The sequence below is a fragment of the Neofelis nebulosa genome, chromosome 2 (assembly GCF_028018385.1).
Source record: "Neofelis nebulosa isolate mNeoNeb1 chromosome 2, mNeoNeb1.pri, whole genome shotgun sequence".
Lineage (NCBI taxonomy): Eukaryota > Metazoa > Chordata > Mammalia > Carnivora > Felidae > Neofelis > Neofelis nebulosa.
In genome coordinates, this window is record NC_080783.1 from 205781898 (window position 1) to 205803316 (window position 21419).

Below are 21419 nucleotides of genomic sequence, written 5' to 3' on the forward strand. Positions count from 1 at the left end.
AAATGCCAGCGCTCTGTCTCCTCTAGAAGGCAAATTTGGCTCCCAGCTTGGGGCCTCATACACACGTGTTCAGATCTCCTTTGGTCTACCCTTAAGCACTTGGTGCTTCAGGGTCGCAAAACCACTAATGCTTTAAAAGTCAGCGCTCAGTGGCAGAAGCTAGCGACTGCTCAACAGGGAGGTAATTAGAAGGCGCACTTGTAAGAGAGATCCAGAGGTACAGATTTAAGGGGTGTTACTCCTCGAGCCTGAGGTTGAGGATCCATGCGGCAATCCAAAACACTAGCAGGCATGACTCAAGACTCTGGTAGTGAAGCTATACTTAAGTTTTGTGTATATGCCCTTTGAGCCAATCTGTAACTCTCTCTTAAACGGTTATATTTAATTTAAAAGAAAACTAAAAACCATCAGGCATTTCCTTTAGCTTTACAAATATTCTCCTCTTTGGCCCAGTAACTCCACTCCTGGGAATCATGCCTTAAGAAGGGGGTGCCTGGCTGGCTCAGTCGGTAGAACACCAGACTCTAGATCTTGGGACTGTGAGTTCAAGCTACAGGTTGGGTGCAGAGATTACTTAAAAATAAAATCTTAAAAAAAAAAAAAAAAAAAAATTTTCAAAACACTTTAAAAAAGGGAGGTGGGGAGGCACCTGGGTGGCTCAGTGAGTTAAGCTTAGTGGGTTGACTCTCGATTTCAGCTCAGGTCATGATCCTAGGGTCACGGGATCGAGCCCTGCATCAGGCTCTGTGCTGAAATGTGGAGCCTGCTTAAGATTCTCCCTCTCCCTCTCCCTCCGCCCTTCCCCCCATTCATGCACGTATGCACTTTCTTTCTCTAAAAAACAAGAAAAAATAAAAATTAAAAAAAGAAATGCTCTGAAGGGAAAAAGTCTGTGTACAAAAGTATCTGCCACTATATAACTTGTGATGATGATGAACAGAACACTTAATATTTACTGAGTGTCTATGATGTGCTAATAAACGTGCTAAATATTGTACATATATTATCTCACAGTGGCCACAAAAATTAATGTAATGAGGGGCGCCTGGGTGGCTCAGTCGGTTAGGCATCCGACTTCGGCTCAGGTAGTGATCTCGCGGTCCGTGAGGTCGAGCCCCGCGTCGGGCTCTGTGCTGACAGCTCAGAGCCCGGAGCCTGTTTCAGATTCTGTGTCTCCCTCTCTCTGACCCTCCCTCGTTCATGCTCTGTCTCTCCCCATCTCAAAAATAAATAAAACGTTAAAAAAAAAATTAAAAAAAAAAATTAATGTAATGGGTACCATTCTTACCCCCATCTGAGGGAGGAGAAAATGAGGCTCAGAGAAGTTAAATCGTTGGCTCAGGGTCACACAGCTACAAAGTAAGTCAGGATAACAAACTCAGGTAGTCTTTTTTTTTTTTTAAGTTTATTTATTTATTTTTTAAATTCATTTTGAGAGAAAGTGAGCATGGGCAGGGGAGAGGCAGACAGAGAATCCCGAGCAGGCTCTGTGCTGCCAGCGCAGAGCCCAACGTGGGGCTCGATCCCACGAACCGTGCAATCATGACCTGAGCCAAAATCAAGAGTCAGAAGCTTAATCAACGGAGCCACCCAGGTGCCCCACGAACCCAGGTAGTCTTGATAGCCCTAACCATTACGCTACACGTACCCCTAACAGGGCATGAGTAATACATGATATATACACCCTTATGATGGAAAACTACATAGCCTTCAAAAAATAGGGCTACAGGGAGTTTTCCGAAATGTGGGGGAGAATGCTTATGGTATACTGGAGGAAATGATAAAATTATAAAATATGACAGAATATCTCGACATTGTAAAAATAACGTGACAAAATAGGTCAATGTCTTAACACTAAAATAATCAAGTGGTAGGGTCCGAGGTTGTTTCCTTCTTTATTTTTTAAATTGTTCAAGTCTATAAGTATTCATTATTTCTATAAGCTAGAAAAAAGTTCTCTCATTTTCCAACTACCCTTTCTCTGAAAGCCCTGTCAGTTTCAAGTGCTCTGGGACAGGGGAGAACTGGCTAGACTTGGCCCATTATCCTAAGGGCTGGGACACGGACTCACTTCCCCCAGACAGAAGGTACATGAGGGGCTTAAGGTTAATCCGGGGGACTGCCAGAGCCAAACAGCACTCAAACGGGAGTGGGAAAATCAAGATCTGAGTCTTTGCTGCTTGTATTTACGAACACAGCTTGTCAAAACCATGCGCTCTGTGAGCCCGTCTGCTCCTTAGGCATTCACGGGTGCCATGTGAGGTAACCCTGGAAAAACCACACCTTAACAAACCCCGAACCACAGGAACATCATGAGGGAAACGTGATGGAGAAGAGCAATTCTCAGATTCCAGATCTTCACTCCAGAACTATGGAGGATCACTGATCCCTGACAGCTAGTTTCTGTTTCACGAGGGCATCTCTTACCATTATCTCATCTCCCCAGCATGGAGCCAAAAGGGTGTTTAAGCTCTAATTTTCTGGGAGAGGTTCCAGTCCAGAGAGCCGACAATTAACTAATACCTGTGGTGCCTGGCGAAGTGGCTAATTTCTGCAAATTCTCCAGCAGAAGGCCCAAGTTTGGGGACGTCGGTTTCACAGCCTGAAGGAGTTTTACCAAACTCTCTGCAGTCAGAGTCTTGTCTTCAGACATTCTGTGCAGCAGCTTTTCTACGGTCTCCTTGGGGGTCCCGCCCTCGCAGCAATTCAGGATCACCTGCAGCGGCAAGCAATGAGGCAGACACTGGTTACTAGCGATTCGCGGTGCATCTAACACACCGCTGGCGAGCCCAGCAAAACGGAAGGACGAGGCGCCCGTCCCCGGTCCTCCTCTGCCGTCTCTAGTGCCACTGTACCCACAGTCTCTTCTTTGTGTTGTGTCAGTACAAATCCCGAGCATTCTCCAAACAAACAGCTCTGTGAGAATCCTTCCTTCTCAAATGCAGGTCTGTGTACATTCTTTGTCCCCCAGTGGTTTGCATTTTGTGAGAAGATTCCTGCACGAGGCCTATGTGGCAGAGCGGGTAGCGGACCTCTCACGTTGTTCTTCAGATCTGATTTGTTCAGACACAGACACAGACACTGAGAAACAGACTGGAAATTAATGAGTACAGTTACAGTGGTTTTCAGCCTCTGTTCAGTACAGTACATGACCATGGTAAAGAGGCTGCAATTTCAGAGCAATCCTATTATTTTACTTCCTTTTACTTTATTTGCATAGCAATTTGAATGTCCAGATAAGTTACACGTTAGTCTGTGGCCTCCGAAATGATGGGATTTAAAGTGCACTTCTGGATGGTTTTTCTCGTGGATTCTGCATTCTCGATCTCTCTTATCAGCTCTGCACATACATCAGCTCCAGTCGTTAGCCCCCACCTCTGCCCCCTTTTCTTCCTCCGTGTGCTAGAGGATTTACTGAGTCAAAAGGACACAGGGTTCCAGCAAAAGGTTGAAAAGTAAAACAAATGACTGTTATTTTACAGCTATTTTCCTATTAAAATAGTCCTAATGGACTACGACTCACTATGTGGAACTAGGCTCTTCTGGAACTGATAGATAATGTGGGAGATTATTTCAACACATACAATCTACAGATTCCCAGTAACCAAATTTTGAGCTTTCCTTTGGGAAAATGCTAGCTTTCAGGAGAAACAGTGAAGCAGGTCAGTCACAGTTGCATGCCAGAGGATGCCATTGTCAAATTAACTCCCATTTAAAAGTAAATGTAGTTATAAAACCAAATTGGTTTTACGTATACGAAAGGAACACCTATATACATACGAAAGGAGTGCATACGTTATAAATTAAGCTGTCATGTTCCTCGTCAGTACAGAACACAGTCATTCTCTTTGTTTAATGTCTAATATGTACTAGATTTCTACTAAATGAATCATGATTTAAAGTGAAAGTGTCTCTATCTAAAACCCATACTGATTTCACTGCTATGTCTTAGTTCCTAAGTAATTCTCTGATACATAATGAGGCGGCCAGAAACTGTCAAGAGTGGGTACAGGCTTTAAAGCCAGACAGGCCTAGTAGGAACCCCAGTCGTAAAATGTATTGCCTGTGTGACCCTGGGTGAGTTATTTAATTCTTTGAACCTTATCTTCCTACCTGTGGAAGAAGAGAACAACAACAGCCCTTGCACAGCGGTTATTAGGAGTCTATAAAGTGAAGTCACTATTTGTAGAGCCCGACATAACTTCTAGGACACATGTGATCTTTAAACGATAGTGGCTATTGGTATGATTAGGAAGCACTATGCCCAGCGGTTAAGAGAACTGTGCTTTGCTTAGACTTCCTGAGTTCCAGGACTGGCACCCGGCAGCTGTGTCTTGGGGTGAGCTGCCTAACCTTCTCAAGTGTCTGTTTCTTCACCTTTATTTTATTATCTTTTTAAGTGTTTATTTATCTTTGAGAAAGCGCAAGTGGGGGAGGGGCAGGGAGAGGGAAATAGAGGATATCCGAAGCAGGCTCTGTGTGACAGCAGCGAGCCCAGGGCGGGTCTAGAACTCACGAACTGTGAGATGGTGACCTGAACCGAAATCGGGTGCTCAACCGACTGAGCCACCCAGGTGGCTCCTGTCTCGTCATCTCTAAAATTAGAGTAACATCCATGACGGCATGGAATTGCTGCGAGGGCAGAACTGAGGAATGTTTCAAAGGTCCTCAGCACGCAGTAAGCAGTAAGTTAAAGACAACTGTAAGGTTACCTTCCTTGTGACTGTTTCCACTCCTGAAGTAAAGACATTTCTATTCACCATTTCTTACAGAACCCAGGGTATGGATAGATAAGGGCCACGGTGCCTTGATTAGCATCATCCCGTAACAGGGAAAAGTTCTACAAGGGCTGAGTGAACGCTCCACACCATGTCAAAACACGGTGGCGATTCGAATCAACATTCACCTCTACACTCCTGCTTTATTATTTTGCTTCAATTTTCACGAGAAGAAGTAGCTTAATGAAGCTCTGGTAGAACCCCGATTCTAAGAAGTGTTTTTGCGATTTAGAACTAATTTAAGTTCTTCTCCTTCAGTCCTTTCTGTCAAGTAAACTGAAAGTGACAGAAGAAAATGATAGCGTGGTCTGTCTCGGTGCAGGGAATGCGGCTCCGTTTGGGCTCTTCCTATAAATGCTATTTCACCAAGATAATGAAACAGTTCAAAGGACACATTCAATCCAGCTAATAACGAAAAGGTTTGAATGAGTAATCGAATGAAATCCCTAAACAGGGAATCAGGTACTTCTCGAGCTATCGGCAACTTACTTAAACTGAGTGCCTGAAATTACATTTAATTTTAAGTCTCAGGAGAAACCAGAGGTTTAACCTTATTTTGTATATTGTCTTTCTCTAAGAAATTCAAAGGAGTTATAATTTTGGAAACAGAATTTATAGAACATAATTTTGAGATTACAGATTGCTCCCATTTGTATGAAAAAACTCCAGTTTCAGATCACTGAAAACAGAGAATCTAGGTAGGAGCCAGTCTTCACTACTAATCCAGTGCTCAGCCATTCTACCACTACTTTCTAAACATTTTCTCTCCCCAACATATAAGCCACTTCCCATAGTTTTAAGAACTGATGCCACAGAAGTGCTCTGTCCCTGTTCCTTCCTTCCTTCCAGATATAAAACTATTTTTAGCACAAAGTTGAAATCAATAACACCAACAAATACAGTTATCTAGTTGACTTGAGAAGTCATGCTAGCAGCTTTACGAGGATTTGAGTAGCTGGCTGGTGGGAGAGTAAATTGGCACAACCTTTCTGAAGGGCAATTTGGCAAAAGAGAGCAAACACCTGAACATTTGGACACTCTCTGTTCCAAAATCTTACTTCTTAGAAATTACTCGAAGGAAAGAATTTGAGAGGTTTGCAAAGATGTGTATGCAAGGATGTTCTCCGCCACCTCATTTATTATGGCAAAAAAAATTGGAAACAGATCTGCCGCAACAAACAACTAATGGATTATGGTGTGTCCGTTAAACAGAATACAATGCAGCTACCAAAATCCAGCTTACGGGGACGAAGTGTAGTCGCAGTACAGTAAGTAGAAACACCAGGTTATCCTGGCTACTAAGCCTGTCTCTGGGTGATTCAAACGAGAATACGGAGGGGCACGTGCGCCAAAATGTCAGCAGTGGTCACCGTGGAGTGGCGAGACGGTGACAGATTTGAATTCTTTTGTTTTTGCTGGTTTCCCCACTTTTTCCTACCGATGAACAGTGTACCCTTTCTATAAAGAAGGAAAGTGTCATAATAATTACAAGTGTGCCTGGACGTTTTAACGTTTGAGGCAACTTTTATATTAAAAACTCACCGAGTCGGAGCAGGACTGTGCACCCACCCACACATCTAAGCGTTTAATTGTACACCATGACGTGCGAGGCCCTCAGCAAGCTGCTGCAGGGGGTACAGAGAGACGCGGATCAAGAACGTGAACCTCAGGGTGCATTCTATGCAGCGGGCATAGAAACACTGCAAGGGAGAAAATGCTACGTGCCACAGAGAGGTTAAAAACTGTGCTACGCAGATTCAGGAGGGGGGAAGAAATGCTTGACACGGTTACCCTTCTCTCAGCGCCAGTTAGGAGTTCCTCCTTGGCTGTTTCCAGGAACTCCAGGATGGGTCTCAGCTGTGTGACACACTGGATCAGGTCCTCTTTGTGTTCCAGTAACAGAGCAGACAAGGTCTTCCCCTCCTCTGTGCTCCCTGGGGGAGAAAGAGACACACACCAGAGAAGCTAGTCAATTTGAAGAAAATGACAGCATGGTTTGTCAAGAGAGATCTAACGGAATAGGAAAGTGATTCTCAGCCTATTTTGAGCGCCCGAACGCAGAATCTCTTTTTGGAGAGGAAAATACTTTATTATTCTGTTTAAACTCTATGAAAGGAAAAACGTTTCATTTATCTGTCGAAACACAAAGCTGCAGAGCCAGCCAGAGGTTAACTTCTGGTTGGCAAGGCCACTGCTTTGTACCCAAACGAGAGAAACTTCAGCTGCAAGTGCTGCTGGCAAACCGGTTCACGTGACCTGGGCGGTCAGAACCCTGACTGGGACGTGTGGCTTTTTGAAGGGCAGGAGAACACGGACCGTCTGCTCCAACTTCAAGGTGTCGGACTAGTTAACCAGGGGATAGAAATGGAGGCTCAAGTTTAGGTTGTATATATTTAACAGGCAGCTTCTGGAATTACGGGCAGAATTGACGTGGAAAATCACTTCATGGCAACTAAGCCACTGGAGCAAACTTGACAGCATCTTCCCAGAATAAAACTCAAGCCACTTGGGCGGACAGGGTTTTCTCCTACCTTTTGGCTGCGCTGCTTGTACGTCTTCTGGCTTTCTGTGTAACAACGCCGCCTTTACTGCAGGATTGGAATCTTGGTACAGCCTCAACAGAGACACGACAGTCTGAACATCCAGGCTCTCATCTCTTACTTTATCCAGGATTCTCTGGAATGCTGAACGTCCTTCTTCACCCTCAAGACACCCCATTATAGTCTGTGAACACAAGTAACCAACAAGAGAGATCAGCCGGCCACAAGAACCCCATGCTCTTCGGATTTGGAGAGTGAGGCCCTAACCAATTTGATCCCTGCCTGTTTGGCCTTTCTGTGGTATATGGCATTTCTGTGTCCCTTGCATGAGACGACATTGAGTGGGGGAGACGGGGAGAGAGGAAGGGGGAGCAGAGAGGGGTGCGGGGAGAAAATTAATCTTAAGCAGGCTCCACGCTCAGCACAGAGCCCGACACGGGGCTTGATCCAACGGCTCTGGGAGGGTGATCCGAACCAAAATCAAGAGTAGGATGCCACCCAGGGGCCCCGGGCTCCTCTGACTTTGTAACACTGAAGCATTTGGTGTGGATAAGCACCGGCCTTTCCGACCCCTCCTTCTCAGCCTTCCTCACTGGCTTTCCTTCCAAATTTCTACCTATCAGCAGTACCAAAAACTGGTCTCAACTCTGTCCTTTTTCTTCCATTATGCTCTCCCTTTGGAAAAGCTCTCACACATATACTTTTTATATCACCTCTAGGCAGATCCCCCTGAAAGCTAGCTCTCTAATCCGAAGCTTTCCGTTTAAGTCTAGAGCCGCACAATTTCCACCAGAAACGCCTTATCCTCCAGAGGTCTTGGCACCAAGTGCCACCATCTGGACTCTTCTAACCCTGGAGTACTAAAATATCAGCCACTCTGGTGGTGAAATAAAACAAAATCAGCGGGAGGAAGGCCAACTGGAAAGAAGGGTTAATATTTCTATTTTAGCAATCATGGGTTTACTTTTAAAAATAAGGAACCGAAAGTTAATTTCACGTGCATGGCCTTTGTATTTCTAGTTGGCAAAACTACAACCTACCTTTGATGATTTTTAGTGTCGATACTATAAAAGAAGAGTTTTTGCACAAGAAAGCAAAAAGTTATGGTTTTCTACACACACAGACAACATGAAAGGATCTCATGAAAATCTACACTTGCTAAATTCATCTAGATAGTTCTTATCAATTCTGGTAGTAATTACAGGTTTAAAATTTTTGTTGAGAGAGATTGTTTATCCTTTTCTCCTCCTCCCCAATAAACAGGAATTAGGAACGAGTTAGGCTTTGTGTTTCTTGGCTTTGCTTGAGCTTGCTTTCTGATCACAGAATGGCTGTAGAAAGCCAAGTTAAACTTGAAAGAAAAGGTTCCTAGGATTCTTAGTCAGGTACAAAAGTAAATTCAGATAAAACCCAGTTTAGGAATCCATATTAAGTGAATTAAGTAACTTCCAAGAACCTGAAGTAACTCATCTTGTCTCTATTTTAATAACAAGAGACAAACGAGATACCAACTCAGTTGAATGCTTAATCCCCTTCAGTCACATTTATTCAGCCTTCTGTACCTTTGTTGGTCCACCTAAAACCTCTTCAGAGAATGCCTTTTCCCTGATGGCAGTAGGAGGTAGGCAGCCTCTAAAAGGATCGCAATATCCCCGGCACCAGGTATTCGTGCCCTCAGGCTGAGACTGATGACATGCTTCTAAGGAAAAGAATATGGCAGGCGAAGTTTCTAGGACTTCCGTCTCGTCTATGTGGGTGTTGTCCGTCTTGGCTCTCGAGGCAGGCTGCCGTTTTGTGAGCTGCCCTACGGAGAGGCCCACGTGGCGGGAACTATGTCTCCGGCCAACACTCAGTGAGCGGGCTTGGAAGTCAGTCTTCAGAACCCTGCCAACACTCACGTGGGTGTACTTAGAACGAGACACTCCCCACCCCCACTCCAACCCAGCCCGGGCAGGGGCTGTCTGCGGCCTTGGCTGATGCACCCTGACACAGACCTCCTAGGCACCTCGAGCCAGGGGCTCGGCTAGGTATGCCTAGATTCCTGACCAACAGAAACGGCGAGGTCATAAATGTGTGCTCTTTTAAACTGCTAAATGTTAATCTGTTACAGGGCAACAAATAACTAACACAGACCCACTCAGTGCTAATGCCCTTACTAACTAACGGGTTTCTCCCTCTTCATTTTCACTTTCCTTCCACTCTTTCTTCGATGCATCTTAACCGATACAGCATTTAGCCGTCCTCTTCTATCCGAAGCCGGCGTTCTTTCACCCGAAGCTCTCTGAATATCCCGAATCCACCTCTCTCCAGTATCCAATTTGTCGGGCATTATCACATGAGCCGGTGGGGAAGAGAAGCTTTCATCAATGGTGGCATCTGATGTGCTTCTCATTATCCTCTCTGCTGTCTCCTCCTCGGCAGAACTGCTCAGCAGTGAAATTAAAACATTTGTTAACTTCATTGCTCAGCAGTGACGCTAGGGTGTGACCATCTGGGAAGATGAGCAGGGGTGGGCTGATGAAAGGGCCAGGAGGGAGCAGTCAGTTGCCTGGACAGCCCTGCTCTTTGCTCTTTCTTCCAGAACCTACTGGGGACCTGGCACCAGAGCCAGCATTTTAACTGTTACTCCATCAGCCTCCGAAGCTGCCTGGGGCTCCGCCGTGCGGTGAGCCCTTTTCTGAAATAGCGTATCTGCCTGAACAGAGGGTGTCACATATTGCGGCAGACTGAGGTTCACTTATGGCTATCGTGTACCAGAACTCTGAGAGATGAACCCAAAACCGAGTTTTGCTCTTTAACCATACACTTGGAATTCCTTGGATTCTTAGAGTTAAAGGTACTTCAATAAATTCGTATCAATTTATGGTCACACGTGTATTCACAGAGTACTTTGATTTATGAACGAATTACAGGTCAGTAGATTTAAAGACGGGACAGTTTCCTTTTAAAAATTTAATCTTTGCCTTGTACGAAGGTCTTTTAATTGAATTTACTTATTTTTCCCAACTGTCTGCCTACTGCCTTTGGGTCTGTTTGAGCTACGCTGTATTCTTGTTCACTCACTCCTGCCTTGAATGCCGAGCCAGATGACGGCACTAATGATACAGACCACACGAGCTCAACACCATCCCAGACGCTGTGCATATATGCCGTCTCCTCAACCCCTCACTTCAGTCCTAGGGGGCATTACTTCTACAACTACCTAAATGAGTCAAAGAGGCGAGGTAACCTGCCCAAGGCTGCATGGCCAGGAAGTAGAGTTCCCTGGAGGAAACACTGAGCTGATTCCATTGACCTGGAACCCTTTTCATAGTTCCAACTCCCAGATTTTGAGTATAACCAAATCCGTTTACACTGCATTGTACTGGACTTACTAGAATCACTTTGAACACTGGGTCATATCTTGACCATCCGTAGCATTCCTCCTGGTACCGATGATTTGTATATAGACTGGTACACAGTAGGTGCTTCATAAATACTTGTTTAACTGCATGAAACTCCCTTGCCATAAAACCAATAGCCCTTCTACCTATGGCTGCATATCTTAGACTTAATAATTTGCAGAGAGAAGCTTTGGAAAAACAACAACTTATTTTCATTTCTCATAGGCCTTTAAAATGAATCCTATTAACTTCTCAACAGGGTCACCCTACAGTGTCAGTGAACACAGTCCACAAGACACAGACCTGCACTTCTTGACAAACCTCCAAAGTAGTGACATGTTTGAAAACATCACATTCACATGGGAGACTTGTTTGCCTTTGAAACAAAGTTGAAGGAGAAAAAAATGCTACTAGATCTTAAGCTTTGGGAGTCTTTCTAGAACTTTAGGAGAAAAGTGGATCAAACAGCAAGGAAATCAATAGTAGAAGTTATCTCCTTATTCTAGTCATAGATTCACTCTGCTATATACACAACTAATTAAAAGCAGGGACATGGCTAGGAATAAAGAAAAAAGACAATTAAAAGTTCCTGCATTACAGCTGAAAAAAAATATGAGCTTGCCTTTAAACAGAGGTTTTGCTCAGCTCAGCCAGAAAGCCTGTTAAGGTCAGGATCTGCTTTTTCTAATGGGCAGCAATATTACACTGAGATAAAGACAGGCAGAAGCCACTTTCCCATCCCAGCACCCAAGAGATTTCTCCTTCATCAGTTTTGGCTTTGGTTGCACACAACCCAAGCAGCCCGGCCTCCTCTCATGTTGCCGCAATCACGGCTCGGGGAATGGCTTTGCCACCTTTCATCATGTATCTCAGGAAAGAGAATAATCAGGACACTAGTTGATGGTGTCTTCCTGAAACCCAGTCCAGGCCGGTTGCACACCCTATATCTGTGTTTCAGAAAAGGAACAGGCTGGTCCATCTCAACAGAATGCTCACAAGCCTTAACAAGCCTCAAAATTACACATCCAAGCACAGATTATTTTTAATGTTAAGCTGTCTTCTTAATGTTATGCTGATTAACCAAATAACAACAACAAAAAGCATTCAAAGCTCCTTGGGAGCTAAAAATGTTTAAACAGAAAAATAACAAACAAACTCCCAACCTTTACGATTGTAGCTGAAATGCAGACTGATGTTTCAAGTGAACCGTCTGCAGATGCTTTCAATACTGAGGCCTTCTGGGGATTCCCATAGTTTGGAGACTTCCAAAAAAATAATTACACGTGTGGCAGGACTTCTTTGCTATAGGGATAGGGATCCAGTCTTATTTCCTTTTCTTTTCCTAGCAACCAGCTCAATGCCTGGCACTTACCAGCTGCTCAGTAAATATTTGCTGAATCAGGGGTAAGCAAAGAGTAACACTTGGGAACAATGTGTGCTTGGTGGGCCCTCAAATCACTGAGAGGCAGCAGCACACTGTGACATCTGCATCATACATGAAGAATTGTGTGAGCCATGAACTTCTCTGACAGTGCTTCTGAGAAATGTGGTCTACAGATACCAAAGCAGCAAAACGGGGAGCCTGTTAAAGACGTAGATTCCCCAAACTCTACCACAACCTAAGAATCAGACCCTCTGGAAATGAGGTTTGGAGGTGTAAGTTTTAACAAGTACACCGGATAATTTTTATATACACTGAACCCATTGTCCTAGAGACCGACGGCTTTGTACAAGACGCTATGCCTGCAGTTCAGGAAGGTACTTCCAGGCGGGTAATGGTACCTATTTGAAAGCATGACTTGCAAATTAAGCTTAAAGAAACAGCGATCCATCCCATGTGTCAGAGAAAACGACCATGGAACGAGGATATTATAAGGCATTAAGTAAAAAACGGGTTTCAAAGTCAACTAGGCCTAAAAATAGAGAGTTGATGTAAAAACAAACAACAGCAGTCACCACCCACTGAGCTCTTTCTATGTGCCCGACATTTTAGTGTGAGTTTTACATCAATAGTCTTTATTAATTTGACAACGATCCTGTAATGTAGGTGATAACATTCCTGTTTTACAAATTAAGAAATTAACGTTTATAGAGATTAAGTTGTTTGAGAGCACAACACTAGCAAACGGGAGAGCTGAATAAAATAATTGTATATCCACACTGGAACCCTGCTCGGGCATAAAAAAGGAATAAACATACAATGACATGGATAGACCCCAGAAGAATTATACTGAATGCAAGAAGCCAGACCAAAAAGAATATATATTGACTATAGGACTCCATTTGTATAGAATACTCTAGAAAATACAAATTCACTTACAGAGAGAAAGCAGGTCACTATCACCCAGGGATGGGTAAGTTGAAAGGGGGGGGGGGGGGGAGAAGGGAGAAGGGATTACCAAGGGCATAAGTAAACTTAAGGGTGATGGATATGCTCAATATCTTGCTTGTGGTGATGGTTTCAGGTTTTAAAACTTATCAAACTGCACACTTTAAATACATACATCTTGCTGTATGTCAATCATACCTTAATAAACCTGTCTAAAGGGAAGTTATAAGTGACAGATGGGGCACCCGGGTGGCTCAGTCGGTTAAGCGTCCGGCTTCGGCTCAGGTCATGATCTCTGGTTCGCGGGTTCGAGCCCCGTGTCGGGCTCTGTGCTGACAGCTCAGAGCCCGGAGCCTGCTTCGGATTCTGTGTCTCCCTCTCTCTCTGCCCCTCCCCCGCTCACACTCTCTATCTCTCAAAAATAAATAAACATTAAAAAAGTGAGACAGAAGTACAGGGCCTAAGTACAAAGCAGCACTTCACCAACTCTATATTTTAATTTAATCTGATGCTCTTTAGCCGTTTTTCTTTTTCTTTCTGTAACTGAAAGGTTTATTATGGACTATAACAGACTCAGTTTTAAATACAGCCACCAAGTGATTTGTAGAGCTCTTACTCTCATCTCTAAAACTGAGAAAAAATAACATAAGCCTATAATGATCCCCAACAGTGAATCAGTGTTCTTTCCAAGTATTATTAATGTTACTGCCATCAAAAGATTAGGACAAGAATCAGGAGGGGAAAAAATGTTGAATGAAACCACGTACAGCAAAAATTTCTTGAGCATTTGTTATTTGCCGCACATTTTAGGTACCAGTGTTAGAAAAAAATGCTTAACACACAGTTCAAGCAAGTCCGTCCACAGGCAACACTAAAAATTTGGGTGTTGCTGGTCTAAGGGATGCTCTTGCTCCTCCATAACCAAAATTAAACGGACAGGAAGTCCTAAGAGAACAAATGAAGAGATGTGTCTATAAGCTATCAAGGTAACAAACTAGTGACAAAAATGATACACCGAACAGTTAAGAGAACATCCAAGTGCAAAAATATAAAATCATAATGTCCTTCAACATAATCGGTACAAAGAATACCAAGGATTTGTACCAAGATACCAATCTGTAACCTCCCTACCAGAGTCATCAGGGTTAACCCAGTCTTATAAAAAGCTTCTCTCTCAAGAAAATAATTTACAGCCAACTACTGATTAACCACGGTCAAAATAAATACTTGACCTTGAATTTTTTTTTTTTTTTTTTTAAAGTAACTTGCTATGAATTGGGGAAATACTTAAATAGTAGAAGACATTTACTGCTTGGATTATGGTAACTAACAGCAACATGGGAGGCCTCCCCCACCCCACTCCACCCCTCAGATGAGCCTGCAGGCACAGTGCCCGCTGGCTGTGCCAGCCCCTCTCAGCACGGGAGGCACGGCTGGGTGAAGAGAGAAGCACGAGGAGTTCTAAAGTGGCCGTGGAATCAATCCTGTAGGTTCAAGATCTGAGGAATCAGGTAGTGGGAAGCCCACAGGTGGGGATGCGTCTCACCAAGATACTGAAAAGGAGAAAAGGTCAGCTAAGAAAAAGAGCATGATAAGCCATTGGGCGGTTTTCTGCCGGGCAATTCTTAAACATTTATACATACATGACAAATGTGTATCATTTTTACCCTATTGGCAGTAAAACCCAGTGTGCAAAGGAACAGCTAGCTCTGAAGTCAAAGTGGTTTGGTCTGAATTACTGCTCAGTCCTACGAGCTCTGTGACCTTGGCCATGTTATATTACCTCCTTGAGACTGTTTTCTCTTCCATAGAACGGGGCTAGAAAAGAGTAAAATCCACCCTGGTGATTTCTGTCAGAATTAAATGTGATAACATGTGTCCCAAGTGTAGCATATTAAGTACTCAATAAATGTTCACCATTACTGTTTTGTGTCTGAAAATGGCTACCGTATTCCTAAACACTGACTACAGTTTACCATGTAAGGTTTGTATTAAATCCTTGACGTGCCACGTTTTGAGTATTTCTTGTTGTTCTGCTTTGGTTTTTATCATTTGATCTTGATTTGGGGTTATCCATGACTACCCTCTGCTTCATTTTACCCTTGATTAATCAGGAGGAAATGGTATGATCAGTTAAGCATCCTGGATCAAAACTGGTTGAAAGCTGGGATTCAGGTTTTGAAAGCACATTGCCTAGTACTGTTGCAAGACGGCCCTTTAGAGACTAAATGTCAAAAAAATTTAAGTTTGAAAAAATTGAGACCCAAGGTATTTTGCATTTTCATTGTTCTGCCCCATATGGAAGGCTGATCTGGTGTCCAGAGAACACTGGACTCGCAGTGAGCAAACAAACAAAACTCGCAGGACCTACCTCCTCCTGTGCACCTTTAATTTCTGAACATTCTTCTAGTCTTTTTAAAACGTCCTGGGTAACCAAGAGTGCATCAGAGAAGATACTTTCATTTTCTAGAAGAAAATTCAGCTCATGGCGTTTCCTCTCATACTCTGAGCGCAAAACAAAACATAATACAAAAAAAAAAAATCAGTGATTCATCATTTGAAGTGATTTTTAAAAGTTTAAGCTGATGACCTTTAGGGCACATACTGCATCTATAACTGACACCTGGCACAGCAGTTATGGGTAACAAAGAACAGTGCCTCTTACAGCTTCTTCCTTTGTGCCAGCCTCCTCCTGGTTAGAATAATGGGTGGACATCAAAACTGATACGTCACTATTTCAGTACTGCTTTTCTGCTCTGTAGTTCATCTTCAGACTTCCAACACTCAAAAACACAAACACTTTTAAAAGAAGAATGCCCCAGGAGGAGTTTTGCTTCGGATTTTGTGTGGGACTGGACGGGATTTTGGTTGCCTATCTCGCGGTGGTCTTCAGTAAATTCATCACTGAAACAAAAGAACTCCTGGGGCGCCTGGGTGGCTCCGTGGGTCGAGCGTCCGGTTCTTGGTTTCACGCAGGTCACGATCTCACATTTCCTCAATTCGAGCCCCGGGGTCACTATGCACTGGCAGCCGGGAGCCTACCTGGGATTCTCTCCCTCTCCTTCTGCCCCTCCCCTTCACTCTCTCTCTCTCTCAAAAATAAATAAACAAACTTAAAAAAAAAAAAGAAACAAAAAATCCACAAGAGTCACTGAACACAGTAACTGACAACAGAGGGACGGATCACAAAACAACTATCACGCGAATGTTACCTGGTTCCGTGCTCGCCTCCTTCGCCGCACTAAGGGCTTGTCCGGCAGGGGAGGGGGAACAAACTTCAGCTGTACAAGGAGCCTCCACCGGGGCGTCTGCATTCCCCGGAATCTCCTGGGCGGTGGAAGGACCCACGCTCATCTCCCGTGCGACCGTATGGACCGCCTCCTCGGTCTCGGCTTTCACAGGGCCCCCCGGAGGGGCAGAATCCTCCGGGGAACAGCGAGGCTCTGCAGCACCCTCGGGGGAAAGGATTTCCACCTCGGGCTTCTCGGGCTCCTTCCTGAGTGACTCTGAGGACGGTGCGGAGACATCCCGCACCACCTGGCCCTGAACGGAGCAGCTCACGAGGTTGGTGAGAAGATTTTTGCAACTCACGGCCACGTCGAACATCTGCAGGCTGTCGGCTAAAGAGATGATTTTGGAGAAGTTGTGCTTGCCCACGGGCAGCCTGCCGGTGTACACCATCTCCAGCAAGAGGGCAAACTCCTCGGGGCTCACCACAGATGCGTCGATGGAGATGGTGTCGGTGTTGTCCAGCAGGGTTTTGAACAGGAGGCTGGCCGCGGCCAGGACGAGCTTGTGGGCCCGGAAGTAGATGGTGCCAACGGAAATGGTGCAGTCACAGAAGCGCTGCTCCTTGCACAGGGTGTAGAGCTGCTGCAGCAGCTGCCGGCCATAGCTGGGGAGCTCCATGGCAGCGGCCCCGCCCCGAGGACGTCTCGCCCTCTCTCCTCCGGAATCCGCTGTCTGCGGATCAGCGCTGCATCCCAGGGAAACCCAGAAAGCGCCACGTTAACACCTCACCGGCACAAAGGGGGACGCCACGAACGGAACAGTCAGACAAACGGGCAACCCACTGGTGCATCTGACAAACGTTTCTCAACAGGGAGGGGCGCCGCGCCAGGTACGCTAAATTCACGACGGTAACCGTCACGCGTTTAATACGTGCAAGCGACCACGCTTAGCGCTTCCTCTGGAAGCTCTCGCGGGATCCTCACAATGACTCAATGGAAACCTTCCCCATTTTACAGATGAGACTGGAGCTCAGAGGTAGTGAGAGAACCAGCCTGAGGAAAACAGCTGTTCAACAGCATCTGCGTCCCACCCAAGTCAGAGCTGTACGCGCCCCTGCTTCCGGTGAGTTCTCAGCCAAACGAAGAAGGCTCATACAGTTACATAAACGGACCTTCAGTACGCTGTCCTCATCTCATCTGGCCTATGTGCAACACAGGACACGGGTCATCACTCCCTCCCGCTGCAAACACCTGTTTCACTTGCTCTTGCTCTCTCTGGTTCTCCTGTGACCTCACCACCCAGCATCCTTTGCTGGGTCCCCTGGGTCACACTGGCCTCTACAGTTTGGAATATTCCAGGACTCAGTCATCTCTCCTCCTGTCTTCTGTCCCATCTAATTCCACACTTTTGAAATATCAACAAATCCTGGGGCACCTGGCTGGCTCAGTCGGTTGAGCGGCCGACTTCCGCTCAGGTCACGGTCTCACGGTCCGTGAGTGAGTTCGAGCCCCGTGTTGGGCTCTGTGCTGACAGCTCGGAGCCTGGAGCCCATTTCAGATTCTGTGTCTCCCTCTCTCTCCAGCCCTCCCCCGTTTGCGCTCTGTCTCTCTTTGTCTTTCAAAAAGGAATAAATGTTAAAATAAATAAATAAATAGAAAGAAATATCAACAAATCCGGACTATGCAGTTTATCCTTATCCTGTCAGCTTGCAGGGTGACATCTCAAGCTCAGTCCTGTCCTCTGGAGTCCAGATGCACACCTCCAGCTACCTACTCAGCATCTCCAATTGGAGGCCTGATAGGTTGTTTCAACTTGTATCTAAAACTCTCCTGCCACCTTCCCATTTTATAGCAATTTTGTCTTTCTAGCTGTTCAGAACAAAACTCAAAAGTCAACCTTGATTCCCGTCTTTTCCTCCTACCCCGTATGGAATCCTTTATAAATCCTGTTGGCTCTACCTTCAACACATATCCAAAACCCAATCACTTCCTACTGCCTCCACTGGCTCTCTCTGATCAGTCCAAGCCCCCGTCCCCTATTATCTGGACTACGACAGCGATCCCTTCTAACCGTCCTCATGCCTCTGCCCCTTTCCAGCACTACCCCCAGGAGTCAGAGGGGTCTTCTTAGCACACAGCCACATCCTGTCCCTTCTCCGCACAAAGGCCTCCTGGGCTTCTGGTCTCAGAGTAAACGCCAAAAGCCAAAGTCCTCCTAATGGCCTACATTCCTCCTCATAACCTGGTTGGCATTAACTCTCTGATGTCACCTTCCACCCGCTCTCCCTGACTCATTCCACCTTAAGCACACTGCCTTCCTCACCGATCACGGAACACACTAAGCACGTTCATCTGCAGGTGTCTCCACACGTGTGCATGGCTCACTCTCACTTCCATCAGGTCTCTGCTCTAAGGCCCCATCATCACTGAAGGCTTCCCTATGTCCTTTAAATAGGAGCCTCTTCTCCATTCCATTCCTCTTACTCTATTTATCATCATAGCATTATCACCTATGACATATATTTTTACTCATCATCGTGTATCTCCCTTCACTGGAATGTAAGCTCCTTTAGGGAAGGAACTTGTTAAAATCGTCTGCTATATCCCAGAGCTTAAAATTCTGCCTCACACGATGTTGTTGATTAGATGGTGGCACGAATAAACGAATGGAAGGAAAGCTAATGGCAGAGATTTGCACCCAGAAACCCAGCTTCGGAACAGGGGGGTCAGGCAGTTAGAGGAGGAGCTGACCGGCCTGAATAAATGAGTAGGCACTGACGAGGGAAAGACAGTGAAAGACAACAGGCGCTCGAAGCAGGGAGCCTGCGTGAGGCACATGAACAAGAAAACATCCCCAGTGGTGAGGGGGAGCTGTAAGGATGTCAGTGATACTGGACAGGGAGTATCAGGGGCTAAATCTGGCAGGGGGTGTGGCCACAGATACATGGGCCATGCTTAGGAGCTTGGATTTATCTGAAAGGGAATGAGGAACACTGAAGGGTTTCAAAGGCTTTAAGTAGGGAAGTTGCATGGTCAGAGAGGCATCTTAAATGTATCATCTAAGTGACATTTGCACAGAATTGAGGGAGATAATGCTGGAGACAGGCTCTATTATTGCACAGTTCAGAGATAAATCAATGAAGGCTTTGACCCGGAAAAGTGGCAAGAGAAGAGAGAGAAAGAGACAACCAAAAATATTCAGAAAATGTAACTGTCATGATTTAAGAGTATGAGCGGATGCGAGGGAAGAGAGAGACAGCTCCCAGGTCCTGGTATGGTACGTGAAGTGGATGCTGAGACGATCCAGACAACATAAGAAAAGTTTAGGGAAGAGGACATCCAGTTCAGTTTTGGGTTTGATGATCTTATGATCATAGCCAAACTGTATAATCTCACTCGGATAAGGAAAAGAAAATGCACTGACAAGGGGGTGGGGTGGGGGGGACAAATGTCAGAATAACACTGGTTGCCTTTGTTAGCAAGATTGTGGATGATCCCCTTCTAGTCCACCACCATTTCTTTAATTTCCCACATTTGAAGCTGACAGATAAAAATATAAATATTTCCAAGTTCTGGTTTCTGGTCTGGCATGGAAGGAGCTTAGGAAGTCACCATTCCATCCTGACAACAAGTAAAAAGCTGAAAAAAAATGGAAAGGTCAACAACTCTTTTTAGATCTATCAGAGAACTGAGGTCACAGGGCAAAACTGCTATCCCCCAAATTGGAGAGAAAGACAGGCAGATTCGGAGAACTGCAACTTCTCAGAACAGAAACCCACCAACAGACACATGGTGGGAACCACACCAGGAACAAAACAAAAAAATGCAATTGACAAACTGCCTCAGGCTCAGGGTGGACAAGTCTGAGTTAAAAACTCCAGAGGGACCAAGTCATAATTTTGTGAGTTCTACCTGCAGGAGCTCTAAGGGGTGAATATAGGAGAAAAACCTCCTCCTGCTTCAGGCAGAGGAAGGGAGGGAACTAACCATTTTTAAATATACCAGAGCACTCTGTTCTTAACAAGGCCTAGTTTCAGGAGAAACTATTTTACCAGATTCATACCTAACTGGGGGAAGGAAAATACACTTCACCCCACTTTTAGCCATCCTGCCCCAAGATGTGTGTTGGGGGGGGGCGGGGGTTCTGAAAAACACTGGTGAAGTTCACAGACCAGGGGCACAGGCTCACCAAACCACTGAGACCTAATCATCAGTCTATAAAATACTTCCTCCCCTGTACCTTACCATCCCATCAACTATAGGCTTATTTACCACAATTTCTTTCTCTGTATGTATGTATGTATATATATGTATGCATATTATATATATATATACATACTTATATATATGTATATATATATACACACACGTATTTTTTATATTTATATAAATATAAATGCTCACTCATTATAGATTTATATATACACATACATATATACATGTGTGTATATATATATATATATTTACTTATTTTTAACATTTATTCCTTTTCTGAGAGACAGAGTGTGAATGGAGGAAGGGCAGAGAGAGAGAGGGAGACACAGAATCGGAAGCAGGCTCCAGGCTCTGAGCTAACAGCACAGAGCCCAACACGGGGCTTGAACCCACGGACCGTGAGATCATGACCTAAACCAAAGTCGGACACTCAACCAACTGAGCCACCCAGGCGCCCCTACCACAATTCCTTTTACCCGGTACTTTATGTCTACCTTTCAAGAAAAACTTTCAAGGGGCGCCTGGGTGGCTCAGTCGGTTAATCATCCGACTTCAGCTCAGGTCACGATCTCACAGTCCGTGAGTTAGAGCCCCGTGTCAGGCTGTGTGCTGACAGCCTGGAGCCTGCTTCAGATTCTGTGTCTCCCTCTCTCTCTGCCCCTCCCCTGCTCATGTTCTGTCTCTCTCTGTCTCAAAAATAAATAAAAACATTAAAAAAATTAAAAAAGAAAAAAAAACTTTCAAGACATACTGAAAGGCAAAAATTACAGCTTTAAGGACTGAACAAGCATCAGAACTACACTCAAATATGTCAGGAGTTATCTGACCAAGAAGTGTTTGGTTGTTTGGTTTTTTTTTTAAGTTTATTTATTTATTTTGAGAGTGGGTGGGGAGGGCAGAGAGGGGGAGAATCCCAAACAGGCTCTGTGCTGTCAGTGCAGAGC

General features: G+C 44.9%; 1 protein-coding gene across 1 annotated transcript in view; it reads right to left on the reverse strand.

Moving 5' to 3' along the window:
• The window catches only part of ZBTB40 (zinc finger and BTB domain containing 40), a 76962-nt gene that overhangs the window by 17291 nt on the left and 38252 nt on the right, over nt 1-21419 (reverse strand). The window contains exons 2-6 of the mRNA XM_058718708.1: nt 16243-17006; nt 15402-15535; nt 7310-7502; nt 6570-6712; nt 2524-2716 (exon numbers count right to left, since the gene is read on the reverse strand). Of these exons, the coding sequence (XP_058574691.1) occupies nt 2524-2716; nt 6570-6712; nt 7310-7502; nt 15402-15535; nt 16243-17006 (1427 nt within the window). The remainder of the gene's footprint in view (nt 1-2523; nt 2717-6569; nt 6713-7309; nt 7503-15401; nt 15536-16242; nt 17007-21419) is intronic.